This window comes from Trichechus manatus, unplaced genomic scaffold (assembly GCF_000243295.1).
Source record: "Trichechus manatus latirostris isolate Lorelei unplaced genomic scaffold, TriManLat1.0 scaffold00002, whole genome shotgun sequence".
Classification (NCBI taxonomy): Eukaryota; Metazoa; Chordata; class Mammalia; order Sirenia; family Trichechidae; genus Trichechus; species Trichechus manatus.
The window spans coordinates 9185097-9203090 of NW_004443938.1; the positions used below are offsets into that span (position 1 = coordinate 9185097).

The 17994-nt window shown below is 40.1% G+C and overlaps 1 protein-coding gene across 1 annotated transcript in view; it reads left to right on the forward strand.

Moving 5' to 3' along the window:
• The window catches only part of PRKN (parkin RBR E3 ubiquitin protein ligase), a 1016813-nt gene that overhangs the window by 296011 nt on the left and 702808 nt on the right, over positions 1 to 17994 (forward strand). The window contains exon 5 of the mRNA XM_023728574.1: positions 10675 to 10790. Coding sequence (XP_023584342.1) covers positions 10675 to 10790 — 116 coding nt within the window. The remainder of the gene's footprint in view (positions 1 to 10674; positions 10791 to 17994) is intronic.

Sequence of the window (17994 nt, forward strand, 5' to 3'; positions counted from 1 at the left end):
ATGTAAGATGCTTATTACTAGTTTGTCTCATAAGAAGTGGCAATAGACCAGTGTCTTCGGTTAATCTTATTAGAAAATCTTGGTGAATATTATTGTTTAAATTTTTTTTATTGTGGTAAAAATATGTATGACAAAATATATGCCAATTCAGTATTTTTTACATGTACGTTTCAGTGACATTAATTACTTTCCTCATGTCCAGCAGCATTATTCACCATCATTCATTTCCAGATTACTCCACTCCCATTAACAGAATCTCAGTGCCCCCTAAGCAAAGACTTTGGGTGGATGATCTTTTGACAAGTGTATTTGAGTTTGAACTCAATACCCAGGTAGTGTACATATTTACTGAATACAATTTACAGAGCAATATCTGAATGTATCTTTTTTTTCACCCTTTATGGAGACTCGTTAGAATGAATTAACCACTAAGAGTGAAAATGGAAGAATTTTGATTGTGTAGGTTAGATTTGCCTTTTAAAGGTGTCCCAGTCATTTGCTGGTTGCTTTCTGATCGCCTCTGCTCTTTTCCTCTCTGCTATGTCTCAGGCTGACCACACAAACGCGGGCTCCCAGACCGTCTTGCTTGTGTCAGGCTGGGATGAGATTGAAGGGCAGAGAAAGGGCAGAAGCCAGGCTTTTCTCTCCCTTTCCGGGAGCATTTAGGGCAGTGACTGTGTCCCATGCATCTCCCCAGCTGGATGGCAATCTGGGGCACATCCCATCCATTCCACAGGACAGCCACGTCCTGGGCTCTGGAATTGCCACCTTCTCCTATGTTCTTGGAACCCTCAGTGAGGGCTGCTCCCTCCTGTTGCTAATCTCTGTGCATCTCCTTTATCCTGCTCAGCTTTTCTGCTTTTCCAACACCCAAGATCCCACTATTATATCCCTCAGTTGAACTGCCACTATAAGCCCTGTTTTCCTAAAGAGACATTGACACATGCAAATGGCCATTCAGATTTAATTATATAAACCGTAGACTCTTTGAAACCTTTTTAATGAAAAGTGTATGTCTCTATTATCAAAGGAAAGGTACTTTTTAAATATTTTTTTCCTTCTTGGTATATTAACTAAGAAAAGTTTGGAAACTAACAGGAAATTTGAGTCTTTTTATAAAGATGTTGTTGTTAGGTCCCATCGAGTTGGTTCTGACTCAAAGCAACTCTATATAGAATGGAGTGAAACGCCGCCCACTCGTGTGCCATCCTCACAATAGTAGATATGTTTGAGCACGTAGTTGCAGCCACTGTATCAATCCATCTCATCAAGGATCTTCCTCTTTTTTGCTATCTCTCCACCAAACATGATGTCCTTCTTCTGGGATTGGTCCCTCCTGATAATGCGTCCAAAGCAAGCAAGACGAACTCTCACCATCCTCACTTCTAAGGAGCGTTGTGGCTGCATTTCTTCCAAGACAGATTTGTTCGTTCTTTGGCCATACAAAAAACCCATTGCCACTGAGTCGACTCCAACTCATAGAGACCCTATAGGACAGAATAAAACTGCCCCATAGGTTTCCAAGGAGTGGCTGGTAGATTCGAACTGCTGAGCTTTTAGTTAGTAGCCAAGTTGTTAACCACTGCGCCACCAGGGCTGTCATTCTTCCGCAGTCCATGGTACGTTCAATATTCTTCTGCAGTACCATTGTTCAAAGGCATCAATTCCTCTCCCATCTTCATTTTCCACTGTCCAGCTTTAGCATGCATATGAGACCATTGAAAAGACCATGGCTTGGGCCAGGTTATAAAGATAGACGCCATATTGTATTTGGGAAACATATAATTATTAAACAATATCTATTTAAAGAGTTTAACTTTAGGAACTTCAACGAATACTCCTGGAATACTCATGGAAAAATGAAAAGGCAAGTCTCATTGCTAACTATCTCTTCTGGCTTGGCTAGATTATGGTTGGGACAAGAAGCACTGTTGAGATGGCAGTTGTGAACTGTTTTTATAGTAATTTGGAACACATCAATGTGGATTTGGAGTTCACCGATTAGATTTTGATAAGTTTTTATACCAATTGGTTTCTTTGCGTTAATCTAATTTTCAGATGTTGCCAGTTTATTTACTAGTTTTCATAGCTGCTGCAACTATTTTTTCCCTTTGTTTGTGAGTGATGCTGGTTATGCGTCAGCAGTAAAATGGTAAATTGGAGTCTGGGGAACAAGGCAGGTAGCTTCCCAGGAAAGCCACCAGAAGCCACCAGCCTTTGACTTCTATTGGTTTGACTTGGTGAGAAGGTCAGCTATCTGCAGTCCGGAATCAGAGGGCAGGGTAGACAAGTTATTAATGTAAGAATTTGGTGACAGCAGAGGGGATGGAAAGGCCAGTGTAAGTTTCTGAGAACTTAAGGAAAACGAGTTTGCCGGATTTTCTATTGCAAAGGTGGATAGGTGCACAACAACTGTATCATATGACTGGGTCACAACAGAAAGCCAAGTTTTCGCACATTTTATTTTTAAAATCATTTTTATGGAACTTTTCCCATCTTTTAAAGGTTATCACTTTGGAGAATGGGAAAAAAAAAAAAAAGTGGCCCGTGACTGTCATAGATTTTCTTCCCGTGACAAGTTAAGGCTTCACAGCGGTGAGTACAGGGGTCTATCTGCAGTGAATTAGCCCCTGGGGACTACTGCTCCTGGCTAGGTGGAGGACTTCATTTGCTTTAAATCCAAGCATTAGTTTTTGATTTTGAAACCAATTTATCTGTGAGCTGGCATTTGTAAAAGGTAGGGTGGGCCCCTTTGAGACTGTTTATCTTCGATTAAGGATTCTACACAGACCTTCACTAGAATTGACAGATGTTCCCCTGATCAACTCGGACTTTTTTTTTTAACCTGCTAAACCCTCAAAGGACTGTTTCCCAAGTGAACTAGAAGCAACTTTATTGATCAACCTCCGACACCCACTGGAACTAGAGAAATGTCACCTCGAGTGACCTGGCCTTTGTCGTAAGTGCTGTCACTATCACAGCGCTAAGTGTTTCCTGGTGCCACCACTCAGGATGAGAGTGGGCTGTGCCCCTGGTAACCGGAACCTCAGTGCTGGTCAGCTTGCAGACCAAGCTGCTTGGACTGAAACTAGGGGAACTTTCTGGCTTTGGCTTCCTTGATGCTTTAGCCTGAACAATCAAGAGACACAAAACAGAGAAAAGCAAAATTCAAAAAGAATTTGAATCAAAAAGACTCGTGTAGCTGTGTGTGAGACGACACCCTCATCTAAACACCCTATCTGACATATACAGGATAGGCTTTCTTACTTTCCTTTTATTTTGCATTACTTTTTGCTTGGAATGCAGACTAGAAATGTCAGAGAAAGAACTTTGGAAATCATAGCTCACTGGTTGTTATAGGACAGGAAATGACCAGACCTCTGTGGTAATTGTTATTGTTGTTAGGTGCCATCGAGTTGGTTCCAACTCATAGCCACTCTGTGTGCAACTGAATGCAACACTGCCTGGTCCTGCACCATCCTCACAATCCTTACTATGCTTGAGTTCACTGTTGCGTCCACTCTGTCAATCCGTCTCTTTGAGCGTCTTCCTTAACAATACGGCCCTCCACTTTACCAAGCATGATTTCCTTCTCCAGGGACTGATCCCTCCTGATAACATGTCCAAAGTATGTGAGACGTAGTCTCGCCATTTTTGCTTCTAAGGAACATTCTGATTGTATTTTTTCCAAGATCTATTTGTTTGTACTTCTGGCAGTCCGTGGTATATTCAATATTCTTCGCCAACACCACAAGTCAAAGTTGTCAGTTCTTCTTTGGTCTTCCTTATTCATTGTCCAGCTTTCACATGCATATGAGGCAATTGAAAACATGACGGCTTGAGTCAGGTGCACCTTAGTATTCAAAGTGACACCTTTGTTCTTTAGCACTTTAAAGAGGTCTTTTGCTGCAGATTTGCCCAATGCAGTGCGTCTTTTGATTTCTTGACTACTGCTTCCATGAATATTGATTGTGGATCCAAATAAAATGAAATCCTTGACAACTTCAATCTTTTCTCCATTCATCATGATGTTGCTTATTGGTCCAGTTGTGAAGATTATTGTTTTCTTTACATTGAGGTGTAATCCATACTGAAGGCTGTGGTCTTTGATCTTCATCAGTAAGTGCTTCAAGTCCTCTTCATTTTCAGCAAGCAAGGGTGTGTCATACGCATATTGCAGGTTGTTAATCATTCTCTAATCTTGACGCCCCATTCTTCTTCATATAGTCCAGCTTCTCGGATTAATTTGCTCAGTTTACAGATTGAATGGGTGTGGTGAAATGATACAACCCTGTTGCACACCTTTCCTGACTTTAAAGCACTCAGTATCCCCTTGTTCTGTTCAAAGGACTGCCCCTTGATCTATGTACAGGTTCCTCATGAGCACAATTAAGTGTTCTGGAATTCCTGTTCTTCACAATGTTATCCACAATTTGTTATGATCCACACTATCTAATGTCTTTGCATAGTCAATAAAACGCAGGTAAATATATTTCTGGTATTCTCTGCTTTCAACCAGGATCCATCTGACATCAGCAATGACATCTCTGGTTCCACGTCCTCTTCTGAATCTGACTTGAATTCCTGGCAGTTCCCTGCCAATATCCTGCTGCAGTCACTTTTGAACGATCTTCATCTTTGGCCTTAGCGGTTGGTGTGTAAATTTGAATAATGGTCGTATTAACTGGTTTTCCTTGTAGGCGTATGGATATTATCCTATCACTGACAGCATTGTACTTCAGGATAGATTTTTAAATCCTCTTTTTTCCATAAACACAGCCCTGTTCCTCTTCAATTGTCATTCCTGGCATAGCAGACCATATGATTGTCTGATTCAAAACGGCCAGTACCAGTGCTTTTCAGCTCACTAACGCCTAGGATATCATGTTTATGCCTTTCATTTCATTTTTGATGATTTCCAATTATCCTAGATTCATATTTCGTACATTCCACGTTCGGATTATTAATGGATGTTTGCAGCTGTTTCTTCTTATTTTGAGTTGTGCCCCATCAGCAAATAAAGGTCCTGAAAGCTTGATTCCATCCACATCATTGAGGTCAACTCTACTTTGAGGAGGCAGCTGTTCTCCAGTTGTATTTTGAGTGCCTTCCAACCTGAGGGGTTCATCTTCAGGCACTATGTCAGATAATGTTCCACTGCTATTCATAAGGTTTTCACTGGCTGATTCTTTTCAGAAGTAGACTCCTGGGTTCTTCTTCCTAGTCTGTCGTATTCTGGAAGCTCAGTTGAAACCTGGCGGCCATGAGTGACCCTGCTGGTATTTGAATATCAGTGCCATAGCTTCCAGCATCACAGCAACAGGCAAGCCCCACAGTAGGACAGACTCACAGAGGCATGGGGGCTGTGGTAATTAGCCTGTAAGAAAAGGCTTTGTTACTCTTGGAGACAGTTCTCTTTGGGTCTCTCCTATTTCTGCGTATTTTGTGCAGGGAAATACTAACTATGCTTTTGTTCTGGACATCTTTTCAAGGTAGTTGTATAAAGAACACCCTTGGGAGATAGTGATAGTGTCTCCCTCCAGGGCAAAAGGCAGAGTTGCTCCTATCCAGTATAATAAAGACAGTGTTTCCCTTTAGGACCAAAGGAAGGTTTGCTTTCAGCTTCCCTAAACTCAGGTTTCTCAGCTGGGATGCAAGCCCACTTCCTGAGCAGCATCCATCTCAGCCCCTCCCCTGCATGCCCCTGGGAGTCAGGGTGCACGGGGAATGGACATAATCATGATGCTCATGCTTGTTTCTGCCTCTGCTCTCCGTCCTTTGTCTCTGGCCCAGGGGTCTCGTGTCTTCTGCCAGCATCCAGGATACTGTGGCACATTAACTTGTTACTTTTCGAGTTTAGTAAAATCTAAGACCCTTCACAGTTCTTGACAGTTGCTCTGGTACTATAGAAGAACTTCCTTTAAGAAAAATTAGTGTAGAAAGCCCTGAAATTCACTGATGCGACTTACATATTTCATATGTTGTTGTGGTTAGTTGCTGTCAAATCGACTGTGACTTATAGCAACCCTATGTGTGCAAAGTAGAACTATTCCATAGGGTTTTCAAGACTGTGAACTTTCAGAAGCAGATTTCAGGCCTGTCTTCTGACGCATCTTTGAGTAGGTTGAACTGCCAGCCTTTTGACTTGTTAAGTAGCCAAGTGGTTAAGTGTTTTTTCCACCCAGCCACCTATCATACCGTATGAATTACTGGAATTTTCTAATACGTGTAACTTCTTACAGCGTTATCTGTAACCATTCACTGCTTCCCTCATGCTTATAAAAAGGATTTTGGCCTTTATCTGGCTGAATTTTATCTGGTGTTAAAGCAGTTTGTGATTTGTTAGCTGAATGTCTACTAGTGACTTTCTGCAAGCTAAGAAAAAATATAAATACCATCTGTCTATTTATCTGTATATGAAATGCCTTATCAATAATCCAGCCAACTCAGCTATTTTTAAAAAATCACGTTATGTTATGAATATGGATTCTTTTTATGTCTACAAAAAGCAGTTGGAGGTAGCTCAACATATTTCATAAGGGTCAATGATGTCTTCCAAGCCCTTGTTTTGGTGGTAAGGAATTGTTTTACGTCTCTCTTTCAGTACCCTTGAACTGGCCTTTTAAGGATTTGTAGCATTTCAAAAGACTGAACAAAAAAGATAGCATGCATATTTAATAAACAAACAAAAACAAAGCAGCATGATCCCCACGCTGTTGTAGGGAAGAACCTGGGCCCGTGGACAGGACTGCCGAGACACATCCTAACCTATGCTCTCTCACCACCACCACCCCGCCGCCCCGGGCTTTCCATCTAACAATGCTATGGACACACCCTCACCTGTGGGGTGGGGTGGAGGACTGCAGCTGGTTGGGTCTATTAACATATCACCTGCCCCAGATGGGACAGCCCAGGACATCATTTGGTCTCATCTGCTGTCGCAAACCAACAGGTATAGCATCTGAAATTGATAAGTGGCCTCTAGTTAAGAACAGCCTGGGTTCTGTTGTAGTGGAATAACCAGGAGTCTTTTAAAATTTAAAAACAACAAAGGGTTTTATTATTGGGAAAGGCATCTTCCAAAATGGGAAGTGTCAGAATAATCTGAACAAAGTGCTTCAGGGGGCTATAGTGATACAGAAGCTTATGAAGAAACAAATTGCATACAGGGTACAGCTAAGACATTTTTGACTGGGTAACATTTACGAAGTTGGACGTTTCAGGGTCTCGGTTGACTATCCTTGCAAGGGTTGACATCTTTTGCAAGGATGACTCCAGGTGACAGAGTTCTGGCTGACCACTAAAATCACACGTTTCCTGGCATCTAGATATCTGTAGCCCCGTTTCTGAGATCAGGAAGCCGAAAAAGTTTCTGCGAAATGGCCAGGACAACAATAATTGGGTTAGATCTGTATTATACTGGTGGACTCTGAAAGTATGAAAGCAAAGAGTTTGTTGAAAGGATAAAACAATCACACGTGAAAATGCTAAGCATTCTTTCGCTCAAGGGGAAAACAAAAAGCTTTTGATATAGAAAAGCCAAGTTAGTTAGAAGAAAGGGTTGGAAAATTACAAGTATGGTTTAAGGGGTTTAAGAGGGGACATCTTCTTAGAATCGACAGCTAAGGTCACATGTTTAACACCAGGTCTAACAACTGTATAGGTCTTGGATTACGTTTTTCTGATGTGGGCGATCTCTAACTGCAAGTTCTTCCTTTAGCAGAGTTGGGTAGGTAAAACTACATTCTTCTAGGTCAGAGTACTGTGGAAAATTTCACAGAAGTGACAAGCTGCATTGTATGACAGATTGCATGTAGAAAGCCAAGATGGAGTCTCTTAGAACAAGAAAGGATTTGACTCAGACCCCTGCTAGAAGTCCCCATCACACCAAGAGTTTTAGCTTTGGAATGCTCTTACTTTATTCCAAACACCTGTCTTCAGGATACGTCTCTGTAAAATGACACACTCCAGATTTTGGAGAGTAACACACGTACCTGAGATGTGGCATAATTTTCAGGTGCAGTAAACAAGGTCTGGAAACCCTGGTGGCACAGTAGTTAAGAGCTACAGCTGCTAATCCAAAGGTCGGCAGTTCGAATCCACCAGGTGCACCTTGGAAACCGTATGGGGCAGTTCTACTCTGTCCTATAGGGTCACTATGAGTCAGAATTGACTCCACAGCAAGGGGTAAACAAGGTCAGCCACAGCGGAGGTCTTTTGGGAGAATAAATAGTTTACTGACTTCACACTAAGTTGGTGTAACTCCATGGTTCCCAAAGTGTGGTCCTCAGGGCAGCAGTAACAGGGCCTCAGCAAGGAACAGCAACTGGTTAGAAGGGCAAGTCCTAGGCCCCTCCCAGAACTACTGAATTAGAAACCCTAGGTTGGGGCCAGCACCTTGTAGTTTAACAAGCCCCACGACATGCCCAGTTGCTTCTGATAGACACCAGGGTTTGAGACCCACAGGTGTAGCCCACTGCATCTCATTGTTAGAGGAGAATGAGGTAGGTTAGTTTACAGATAGCAAAAGCACAAATTAAGGGTGGTGATGTCAAGTATATAAAGGGATGCCAATAGCATTTATTAAATAAATTTATTAAGTTTTCATTAAGAAAATATACTTAATGCCTATTCTAGGCCAGGCTCTATTAGGATACAAATATAAATAAAGCATTCCATAAATGCCTCTTCGTCCCATACAGGGATGGACCAAGTGTGACCTGCAGGAGAAATTCCACTTGCTACTTGCTTTTGTAAATAAAGTTTTATTAGAAAACAGCCATACCTGTCCATTACATATTGGCTACTGCCACCTTTCAGGCTACAAAGGCAGGGTTTGAACAGTTTTGAGAGGGACCATTTGGCCAGCAACCTGAAAATGCTTACTGTCCGACCCTTTACAAGGCTGCCCACACAGTTTCTATTGTATAAAGAGAACATACTTTCCACATTCCAAGTATTTGTGTACAAATGAATGAGGCATCGGTGGTTCAGTGGTAAAGTTCTCCCCTTCCATAGGGGAGACTTGGGCTCAGTTTCCAGACAATGTACCTTAAGCACAGCCACCACCCATCTATCAGTGGAGGGTTGTGTGTTGCTCTGATACAGAACTGGTTCAGCAGAGCTTCTAGACTAAGATGGACTAGGAAGAAAGGCCTGATGATCTACTTCCAGAAATCAGCCTGTGAAAACCTTATGGATCTCAAGGGTCTGATCCACAACCAGTCATGGGGATGATGCGGGAGCTGGCAGTGTCTTATTCCTTTGTACATAGGGTCACAGTGCGTCAGGTACCGATTCGGTGGCACCTAACAACAGCAACATATACAAATGAAGCTGGGATATGAGTATGTATAGTGGGCAGAGGTACTCCTATCATTCCGTAGTCTATTTATATAAAATTTGTACCATAGCAGAAAATTAAGCTTCACAGATGTTAGCTTCATGGAAGATGTAGAGACTGTTTGGCAAAAAGCATAGCAAACACCTTGGTGTATCAAAGCGAAAAAGGGGTATATAAACAAACAGAAATAGCAGAAGGGAGAAGGTAAGAAAAGTGAAAAGAAAATTTTTGTTTGAGGAGAATGTTATCAAGCAAGAAAATGTGTCCTATGTGGTAAGTTAACATAAAGGTGTGTATTGTAGTTCTACTCTGTCCTATAGGATCCCTATGTGTCAGAATTGACTCGAAGGCAATGATGGGTTTGGTTGTTTTGGTTTGGTTTATTACAGGACACGGCTCGGGAAAAGAACTAAAGAGACAAGCATCCGTTTAGAGCAAACCCTGCTGCCTGGTGTGGGAGTAGGCAGTAGAAGCCTAACCCAGAGATAAGCAGTAAGGATCTTTGTTTCACCTGGGAAGGGTCTCCTAGGTGGTGCAAACAGCTAAGGTGCTGGGCTGCTAACTGAGGGGCCTTGGAAGAAAGGCCTGAAGATCTCCTTCTGAAAAATCAGCCATTGTAAACCCTATGGAACACAGTTCTACTCTGACACACATGGGGTCTCCATGAGTTGGGGTCAACTCAACAGCCAGCAGATTAGGGAAAGGCAGGAAAAGAAGATGGCTCTCAATTAGGCTGGGGAGAGCCATACTCTGCCCCTGAGCCGTATGTTCATATGTTTACGTGCTTGTTCATAGGAGAGTTTTCTAGATTCCTTACTCCATAATACTTTCTTGTTGCTAAATGACCAACTGTATAGTGATGCTTTAGGAAAAGCACTGGATTTCCCCTAGGGAAGCCTGGGCCACTTATTGGCTTCACCCCTTAGCATTTGACTTTGGGCAGATCATTTCCTGGCTCAGGGTTCCCCTTTTCCACATTTGTGAGATAGGTTTTCTGCATTCATATGCTGTTATTCTACCAGACTCTCATCAGAGAGGGCATTGCTAAGCTAAGGGCACCAAGTATATGTCCGAGCGGCTGGCTTAAAGAGGAAAAGAAGGGATGATCAAGCACACACAGCCGGACCCTTCTAACTCGGGAATCGTTGACCAGTTGTCCCTAGGGCATTAGTATTTCTCAAAGGACTTGGTGTTGGTTTATTTCCAGCTCACACAGCTAATGACAGATTTCTCCCCTTGCCAGAAGAGATCGCTTACTGTTGAAATGTCTAGAGAAGGAAAAATGGCCAGCTGGAATTCCAAGTGTGTGATCTGACTTCTTGTTCTTGCAGGAATTTTTCTTTAAATGTGGTGCACACCCAACCTCTGACAATGAAACATCAGTAGCTTTGAACCTGATCACGACAAACACTCGGGACATTAGTTGCATAACATGTACGGACGTCAGGTAAGGATCTGAAAAAATTGCCGCTCGCGACATCTTTCCTTCCCAATGCTGTTCTCCCAGTGAAGCTTCCTCTGTGATTTCTCTGTCCTGAGGCAGGCTGGCTTTATTTTGATGATGTCCCAATTTGGGTACATTTTAATGTGATGAAACTATTTAAAGTACCATATACTTAGTTTCGTTAGTAATCAGATGGAGCCCAGGGATATTTTAGACTCTGTGTAATGTTTAGACTAACATAAAATAGTGTAACCTTAATTGACATTAAAATGCAAACTCCGGTATTAGTACCTGTGAGTTCTAGCATAAAATGAAAACATGAAGCTAAAATTAGGAATGGAATCTCTTTATGACCTCGTTATACTTGGAATATACAGGCCATAACACCTCAGTTTAGGAAGGTCTTTTCCTTTGCACTTCAGTTCTCTGATGTATTTGTCTGTATGTATATTAGGGCACCAAATAAATTATACCCCAAAAGTGAAAGTCTGTAGGTAGTTTTGGACCTGATTATTTCTAAACCCTGTGAAGAGAATGAAAATGTGAAGGTGATCTATTCGGGAAAAAAAAAGAAAATGACTAAATTTGAATTACAGTTTAAGCAGAAATGACAAATTATAAGAAACTATAAGTCTATTTAATCTGCAGAGTGTTAAAGTTCAGAGCAGAATTGCTTACTCTACAATATTCAAATGAACAGGCTAAAAGAAATGAACTTTAATACATATTCTCTGAGGTTGGCTAGAGGCTCAAATTGCAAAAGAGGGGTCTTTGCTCTTATCTTGGAAGAACTTTTGAGTTAAATGCTAAAATGAATTAATGAATAATGTCAAATAATCTTCTGTGTTCCAGAGTTTTAAGCAACGACGGGTATATACCCTAGTCATTTTAAGTGTTGTATCTCCTTGATCTTTGGGACTGTAGTAGGTGGGCTTTTAAAGTTACATTTAAACTCTATGATTTTGATTAGTAGGTATTAATACTCCTCACATGATACTTCCATTGTTTAATAAATTTAAAGAAGATTGTGATCAACAGAAGCTTAAAAACCTTAATAACGTGTCGAACAGAACTCGTTTCCAAGAAGGAATAAATATGAGACATGTTTATCTTTTGTTCAACATCTAGTCATTCTTGTGAAAAGGGACACCACAGATATTGCCTAATAAACGCACCATTTTCGCCTTCCTTGGTAAGGTGAATGAATGATTGCATACAGCTAATGCTTTTAACATGGAGGAAGAACAGTTAAAATGATTTTTCTAGTATTTCAGGAAAGGAATTGGAAAATGCTAAAAATGAAGGCTCAATTGCTTGGAAAGCAACATCAACTGCTTTGAAAGCAATATGATATTAAAATCACTTTTCAGTTTTTCAAAGGCAAACTCAAAACATTTTTCTGTATGTCAGAATGCAGCCCACCAGCCAGTGGTTTAAAACCTTCCATTAAAGTTGATAAAGATGACATTAAAATATGTAGCGATGATCATATTATCTTTCCATGAACATTGCCCTCTGTGTTCCCTGCCGCTAGACTGTCACCTTTATGTTAATAACTTACCACATCTTTGGGAAGAAATCAGCCTCCCAGATACACAGGGAGATAACTGTTGAAATAATAATATTTCCTGTTGCAAGAAAATATATTATTACTTTTGGGAGGTTTTGTAAACAGAAGCTACTCTATTCTGTGAGATTTAAATGGGTGTATTTATGCAACCATTTGATTGAGTAAGGTCCCTTCCTGTATAAGACAACAGAAGGGGTGTCCTATATGTAGGATAGACAAAGTGAATCTCTCTTCTTCCTTTGATGGGTTTCAGTGTAGAGATGTCATAATCCCTGCTCAAGGAGCGCCCAGTCCTCTGAGATGTACTTTGGTGATCACTGTTGTTGGATTCTAATAATGTTTTACTTTCTAAATTAGAATTCACTCACAACAAATTATAAAAAAAAATTGGAAATTATTTTTACCCTCATGGTTAGTAATATTTTGGTTTAATTCTTTCTGGGGTCTTGATTATGCCTGAATGTTTACATGTATGTATGGCGTGGATGTGTGTGTGTATGTAGAATTGGTTAATCATTTTGGAGATATATATTTGGCTTTGTCCATTTAATGCAGCTTCTTGGTAAATGTTTCCTGTCATGAAATATTCCATGAAAACAAAAATTTTTAGTAAGTTCCTAAGATTTCATCACATGGAATATGGTTGTTGTTGATAGTTCCTGTCTAGTCGGCTCCAACTGGTAGCAATCTGTGTAACGCAAGGAAACATTGCCTGGTTCTGTATCATATTTGTGATTTTCCGTGTGGTTGAGCCTATTGTTGCTGGTATTGTGTCAATTCCTCTCATTGAGGGTTTCCCTTGTTTTTTCATGTGGAAACATTCTACTCTATTTAACCATTTCCTTGTTGTTGGGCATTTAGATTATTTCTAGTTTGTTTAAATATGTTAAATATACAGAGATCAGTCTGCTTCAAATCTATGCTTATAAATATTTATACAGATATTGGTAGGCTTCAAATGTAAGAACAGAGTCATAGAAATGGATATAGAAGGTCTATGGTTATAGATAATTTTAAGGTACTTGATTGTTGTTAGGTGCCGTCAAGTCGGTTCTGACTCATAGCGACCCTATGTACTACAGAAACGTTGCCCAGCCCTGCACCATCCTCACAATCATTGGTATGCCTGAGCCCATTGTTGCAGCCACTGTGTTAATCCATCTCCTTTGAGGATCTTCCTCTTTTTCACTGACCCTCTACTTTACCAAGCATGATGTCCTTCTCCAGGGACTGATTCCTCCTGATAACATGTCCAAGGTATGTAAGATGTAGTTTCTCCATCTTTGCTTCTAAGGCGCATTCTGGTTGTACTTCTTCCAAGACAGATTTGTTCATTCTTTTGGCAGTGCATGATATATTCAATATTCTTCACCAACACCACAATTCAAAGGCGTCAATTCTTCAGTCTTCCTTATTCATTGTCCAGCTTCACATGCATATGAGGTAATTAAAAACACCATGGCTTGGGTCAGACACACCTTAGTCTTCAAGGTGACATCTTTGCTTTTCAGCACTTTAAGGAGGTCTTTTGCAGCAGATTTGCTCAATGCACTGCGTCCTTTGATTTCTTGATTGCTGCTTCCATGGGTGTTGATTGTGAATCCAAGTAAAATGGAATCCTTGACAACTTCAGTCCTTCCAGAAAAATGACACCATTGTAGATTGTAATAGCCTCCCTCCCTCAATCGTTTCCTCCTTGAATTATTTCCAAAAATCTTTTTGGAAATTATTTTCCAAAAATGTTTATATATTTAGTCTTTTCCTATTTAATGAAGAAAATTATTTATCCTTAACATTTGTTTTATTTTAAATTATTATTAGCAAGTTAGAGCATTTTCCAGTTGTTTATTTGTATTTTTTATTGTGAGAGGGCGTTGCAAAGCTTTTTTCAGTACGAAAGCTTGAGGAAGATTCTGGAAAACAGATCCGCCCTCAGCAATTACTTTTTTATTCACTATTTTGTAATATCAGTGTGTCTTTTATTAATATAAGGTTTACTCGGTTTGAATTTATGTTTAAAAACATTCCTTTGGTTTTGGCTTTGAAATATTTTATCTTCCTGGAAGTAAATCAAAAGTCACCATTAATTATGGATTTGAACATAAAAGTTTTTATTATCAATTTTATTTATTTTTGTGTTTTATCATTAGTCAAATTAGACACAATTAACCCCATAAAAGATTAAAATCTGAAGAATGCATCAGTTTATTTATAAATATGGTTTCTTATTCCCCCTCTCATATTAATGGCAGGTAGAAATTTTATTGATTTATTATTGATTTACAAACATATACTCTTGTATAAGAAATTGACATCACTTGCATCTCCCTTTTTAGTGATAATACTCAGAATGTTCCAATAACTTAGGTCCAAGGAGCCCTAATGCCACTAAGCTAACTCTTTAGCCTTGGTAGAGTAGCCTGATTTCAGTTTTCTTATAAAATCCAGGAATCAGAGTAGCTAATCTACAAAGCCCTGGCTGGTTCTAAAGGACTAGAAATGTGTGGGATCATCCTAGTTCACAGCTTAGAAACAGATTGTTCAAGGAGAAAGAATCTGGCTGGAGGTCCTGGCCGTTGACGGAAGTTGTCTGTGGAGATGAGGTTTTCCATGGCACTGCCTCCCACATCACACATGTGTGGTTATAATGTGTAGAAAACATATATAAGATGGGCGCAGCATTTCCAGTGGAAAGCACATCACAAAGGTTCCGAACATTCCCAGTACCTCCATTTGACTCAGAAATAACATTATTAAGCCATATAGAAATGGCACGTGCAAAGCCAAAGTGATCTTGCCTCAACCAGAGTGTGTTTGCTGGCATCACCCTAACATCAGAGACCACTGGGGGAAAACAGTATTTCTATTCTGCTTTATAATAGTATTGTTCTCGCATTTTGTATAGCTAAATCTTGAAAATATGCAAAATAAAAAGAATCGTTACCATGATATTTGACCAATATGCAAACCAAGGTCTACGTGGTTTCATTGTTCTTCTCTGTTCACAGCATGATCCCCATTTTCTCTGTACAGTAAATGGCAAGGATAGCTGGTTAGGTTGAAAGGTGTACAACTGGAATCTCTGTATAGGGTTGCTATGAGTTGGAATCGACTCCATGGCAGTGAGTTTGGTTTTGGGTTTGGTTTGGACATTAGGGAAGAAATTATCTCCAAGTCCATTTGTATTTGCTCCCGGTGTCCCTGGTGGAGAGTGATTTAACAGTCTTTTGACATTATTTTGATACTTTTTCATTCATTCATTTATTCATCCACTCATTTAAGAAAATAGAGTTGAGCAACTGGAATCTTAGTGACTTCGCATTTGAAAGCATTTTGGTATATCTTAGACTTCTCTTGTTAACTCACATTGTAAGTTTGGCCATCTTTGGCATTTCTTTTATGTTTCAGAATTATACAAAGGTCTTTATCCTCTAATGTCTGAGACATTGCAAATGGTTATCTTCTGTCGACTTAACTCCTTCTTATCATTTTGGGATCAGATGGGAACCAATGGTCTTATCCAGGCATTGGGCTGTGGAGAGCTCAGTCAGAGACTCCAGTTGTGCTCAGTTATGATTTAACTGAAGTCTTTTACATAGCCTTTTCCAGTAAGTGGCTTTATTTCCAGAATGAAAAATCATTGACAATTTTTTTGTGTATGTTGTAGGCTTAGAGTCCTTGTTTGAGTAGACAAATCTGTACCTTTCACCTGTTATCAGCACCACCCAAGTAGTGTACATCAAGCCAGGGGCAAAGACACCTTCATCTAATAATGAGGGGTATTTTGGAGTGTTAGTTTTACATAGCAATATAGGGAGAAGTAAACCAAATAATCTAACTGATCAGGAATACCGAATTTTTATTTTAATAAATAGGAGTACATTATAAAATAGAATGAAATTACATTGTAATTTTTTAAGATAAAAGAGGAAATTTCAAAGATGTGACTTGTAACTTGAAGTAGGTTACTTCACACTGTGCTTGAGACCCCATGGGAGTAAGTTCTCTCTACTTATGCTTCGAGTGAGTCTTTTGTGGAAAAGTTTGGGGCATTCTTATCTAATTGAATCTTGAGGGAGTACTGCTATAAACCCTTCCAGAAAAGAGACTCTATTCCACGTGTAAAGCCTTACATAAAAGGTGATTGTATTGCTTTCTTTGATAGTAAAATGTAGTATTTAATGATTTGTAATGTTTTCCCTAAATTTATTTTAAATCATTTGTACTTCCATCTTATACCCATGAGCCCCTTGCCGTTGAGTTGATTCTGACTCATAGTGACCGTATAGGACACAGTAGAACTGCCCCGTGGGGTTTCCATGGAGTGGCTGGTAGATTCTAACTGCTGACCTTTTGGTGAGCAGTTGAGCTCTTAACCACGGCGCCACCAGGGCTTCACTTCCATCTTACAGATGAACACATTGAGGCTAAGACATTATAAAAATTCATCTGGTCATACCACAAGTTAGTGGCTGAACCAACATGCAAAGCAAGGTCTGCGTGCTTCCCATTGTGTTTCTGTGTTCACAACACACTCCCCTGAAGTGTCCCAGTTTTCTCTGCACTATAAATGGCAAGGATAACTGGTGAGGTTGGAAGGGGAACGTGGATTTGAAAAGGAAAATACTGGCAGAAGGATGAGATATGGAGACAGGAAGAAGTCCGAACTTGCCACTGTGTGCCTATCTTTAAAAAAAGGTTGGTGGCAAACCCGAGCTGCATACAAGTCTGTCTCCTCTAAAAGAAACTGCAGACTGATTGAAGGACAAGGTCCGAACTAGACTGATGTGCAAACTTGACTGATCCTGTCTTCAACATCCAGCACAATTTTTTGCATCAAAGAGAGTTAAATAAATGGTGGCTGCTTGGAATGAAAGTAAATCTGTTGTGTGTGTGTGTGTGTGCATGCAATGCAATACACAGAAAACACATTCTTTTCAAGTAAAGAGCTCTTTTTAGAAATCCCTTCTGAATTTAATGGAGTTTTTCAACCTCAATTAAGTCAAAGAAGAAATTAATCAGAAATTAGATGGAGAGAGCTTTAAGGAGCTGTTAGGAATAGGAGAGAGATCAATTTTTGAACTCTTACCACATAGGATATAGATTATTCAGCTGTATTGTTTGGGGTCAGTTACTCATGAAAACAGAAGAAATATTTTACTGACATCGGTACTTTGAAATGTGAACCATGTCGGTTTTAATGCCAGTAGGTGACCTTCATTTCTCCCGTGGTGAACCCTGTAGATTTCAGACAGAGCAGCTGCATCAGCAGAGCTTCCTAAACATGTAACAGGTACTTGTGCGTGAAATTCATACACCTTACCTTTTCATTGATCTGTCACCGCGGGGGCATTGCAGCCCCCGCTGGCCCTCCTAGGGCAATCCTGCAAATCCTCCTGGACCAAGTTTGTATCTGTTAAGGTCAACCTTGCATGCTATAACCATCTGGATTTTAAGCAGTTCATTTTCTGATGGTGGATGTTAATAAGAAGCCTACAGCGTCCAAACGGCCTGAGGTAGGACTTTGTTGACATTGGAGCAGTATTTTTAAGGACCTTTTTCACAGTAAAGAAATGCCTATACATTCATTAAATAGCTATATGTATACAGAGATTTAGAGAAATGGTGCATGTGGCC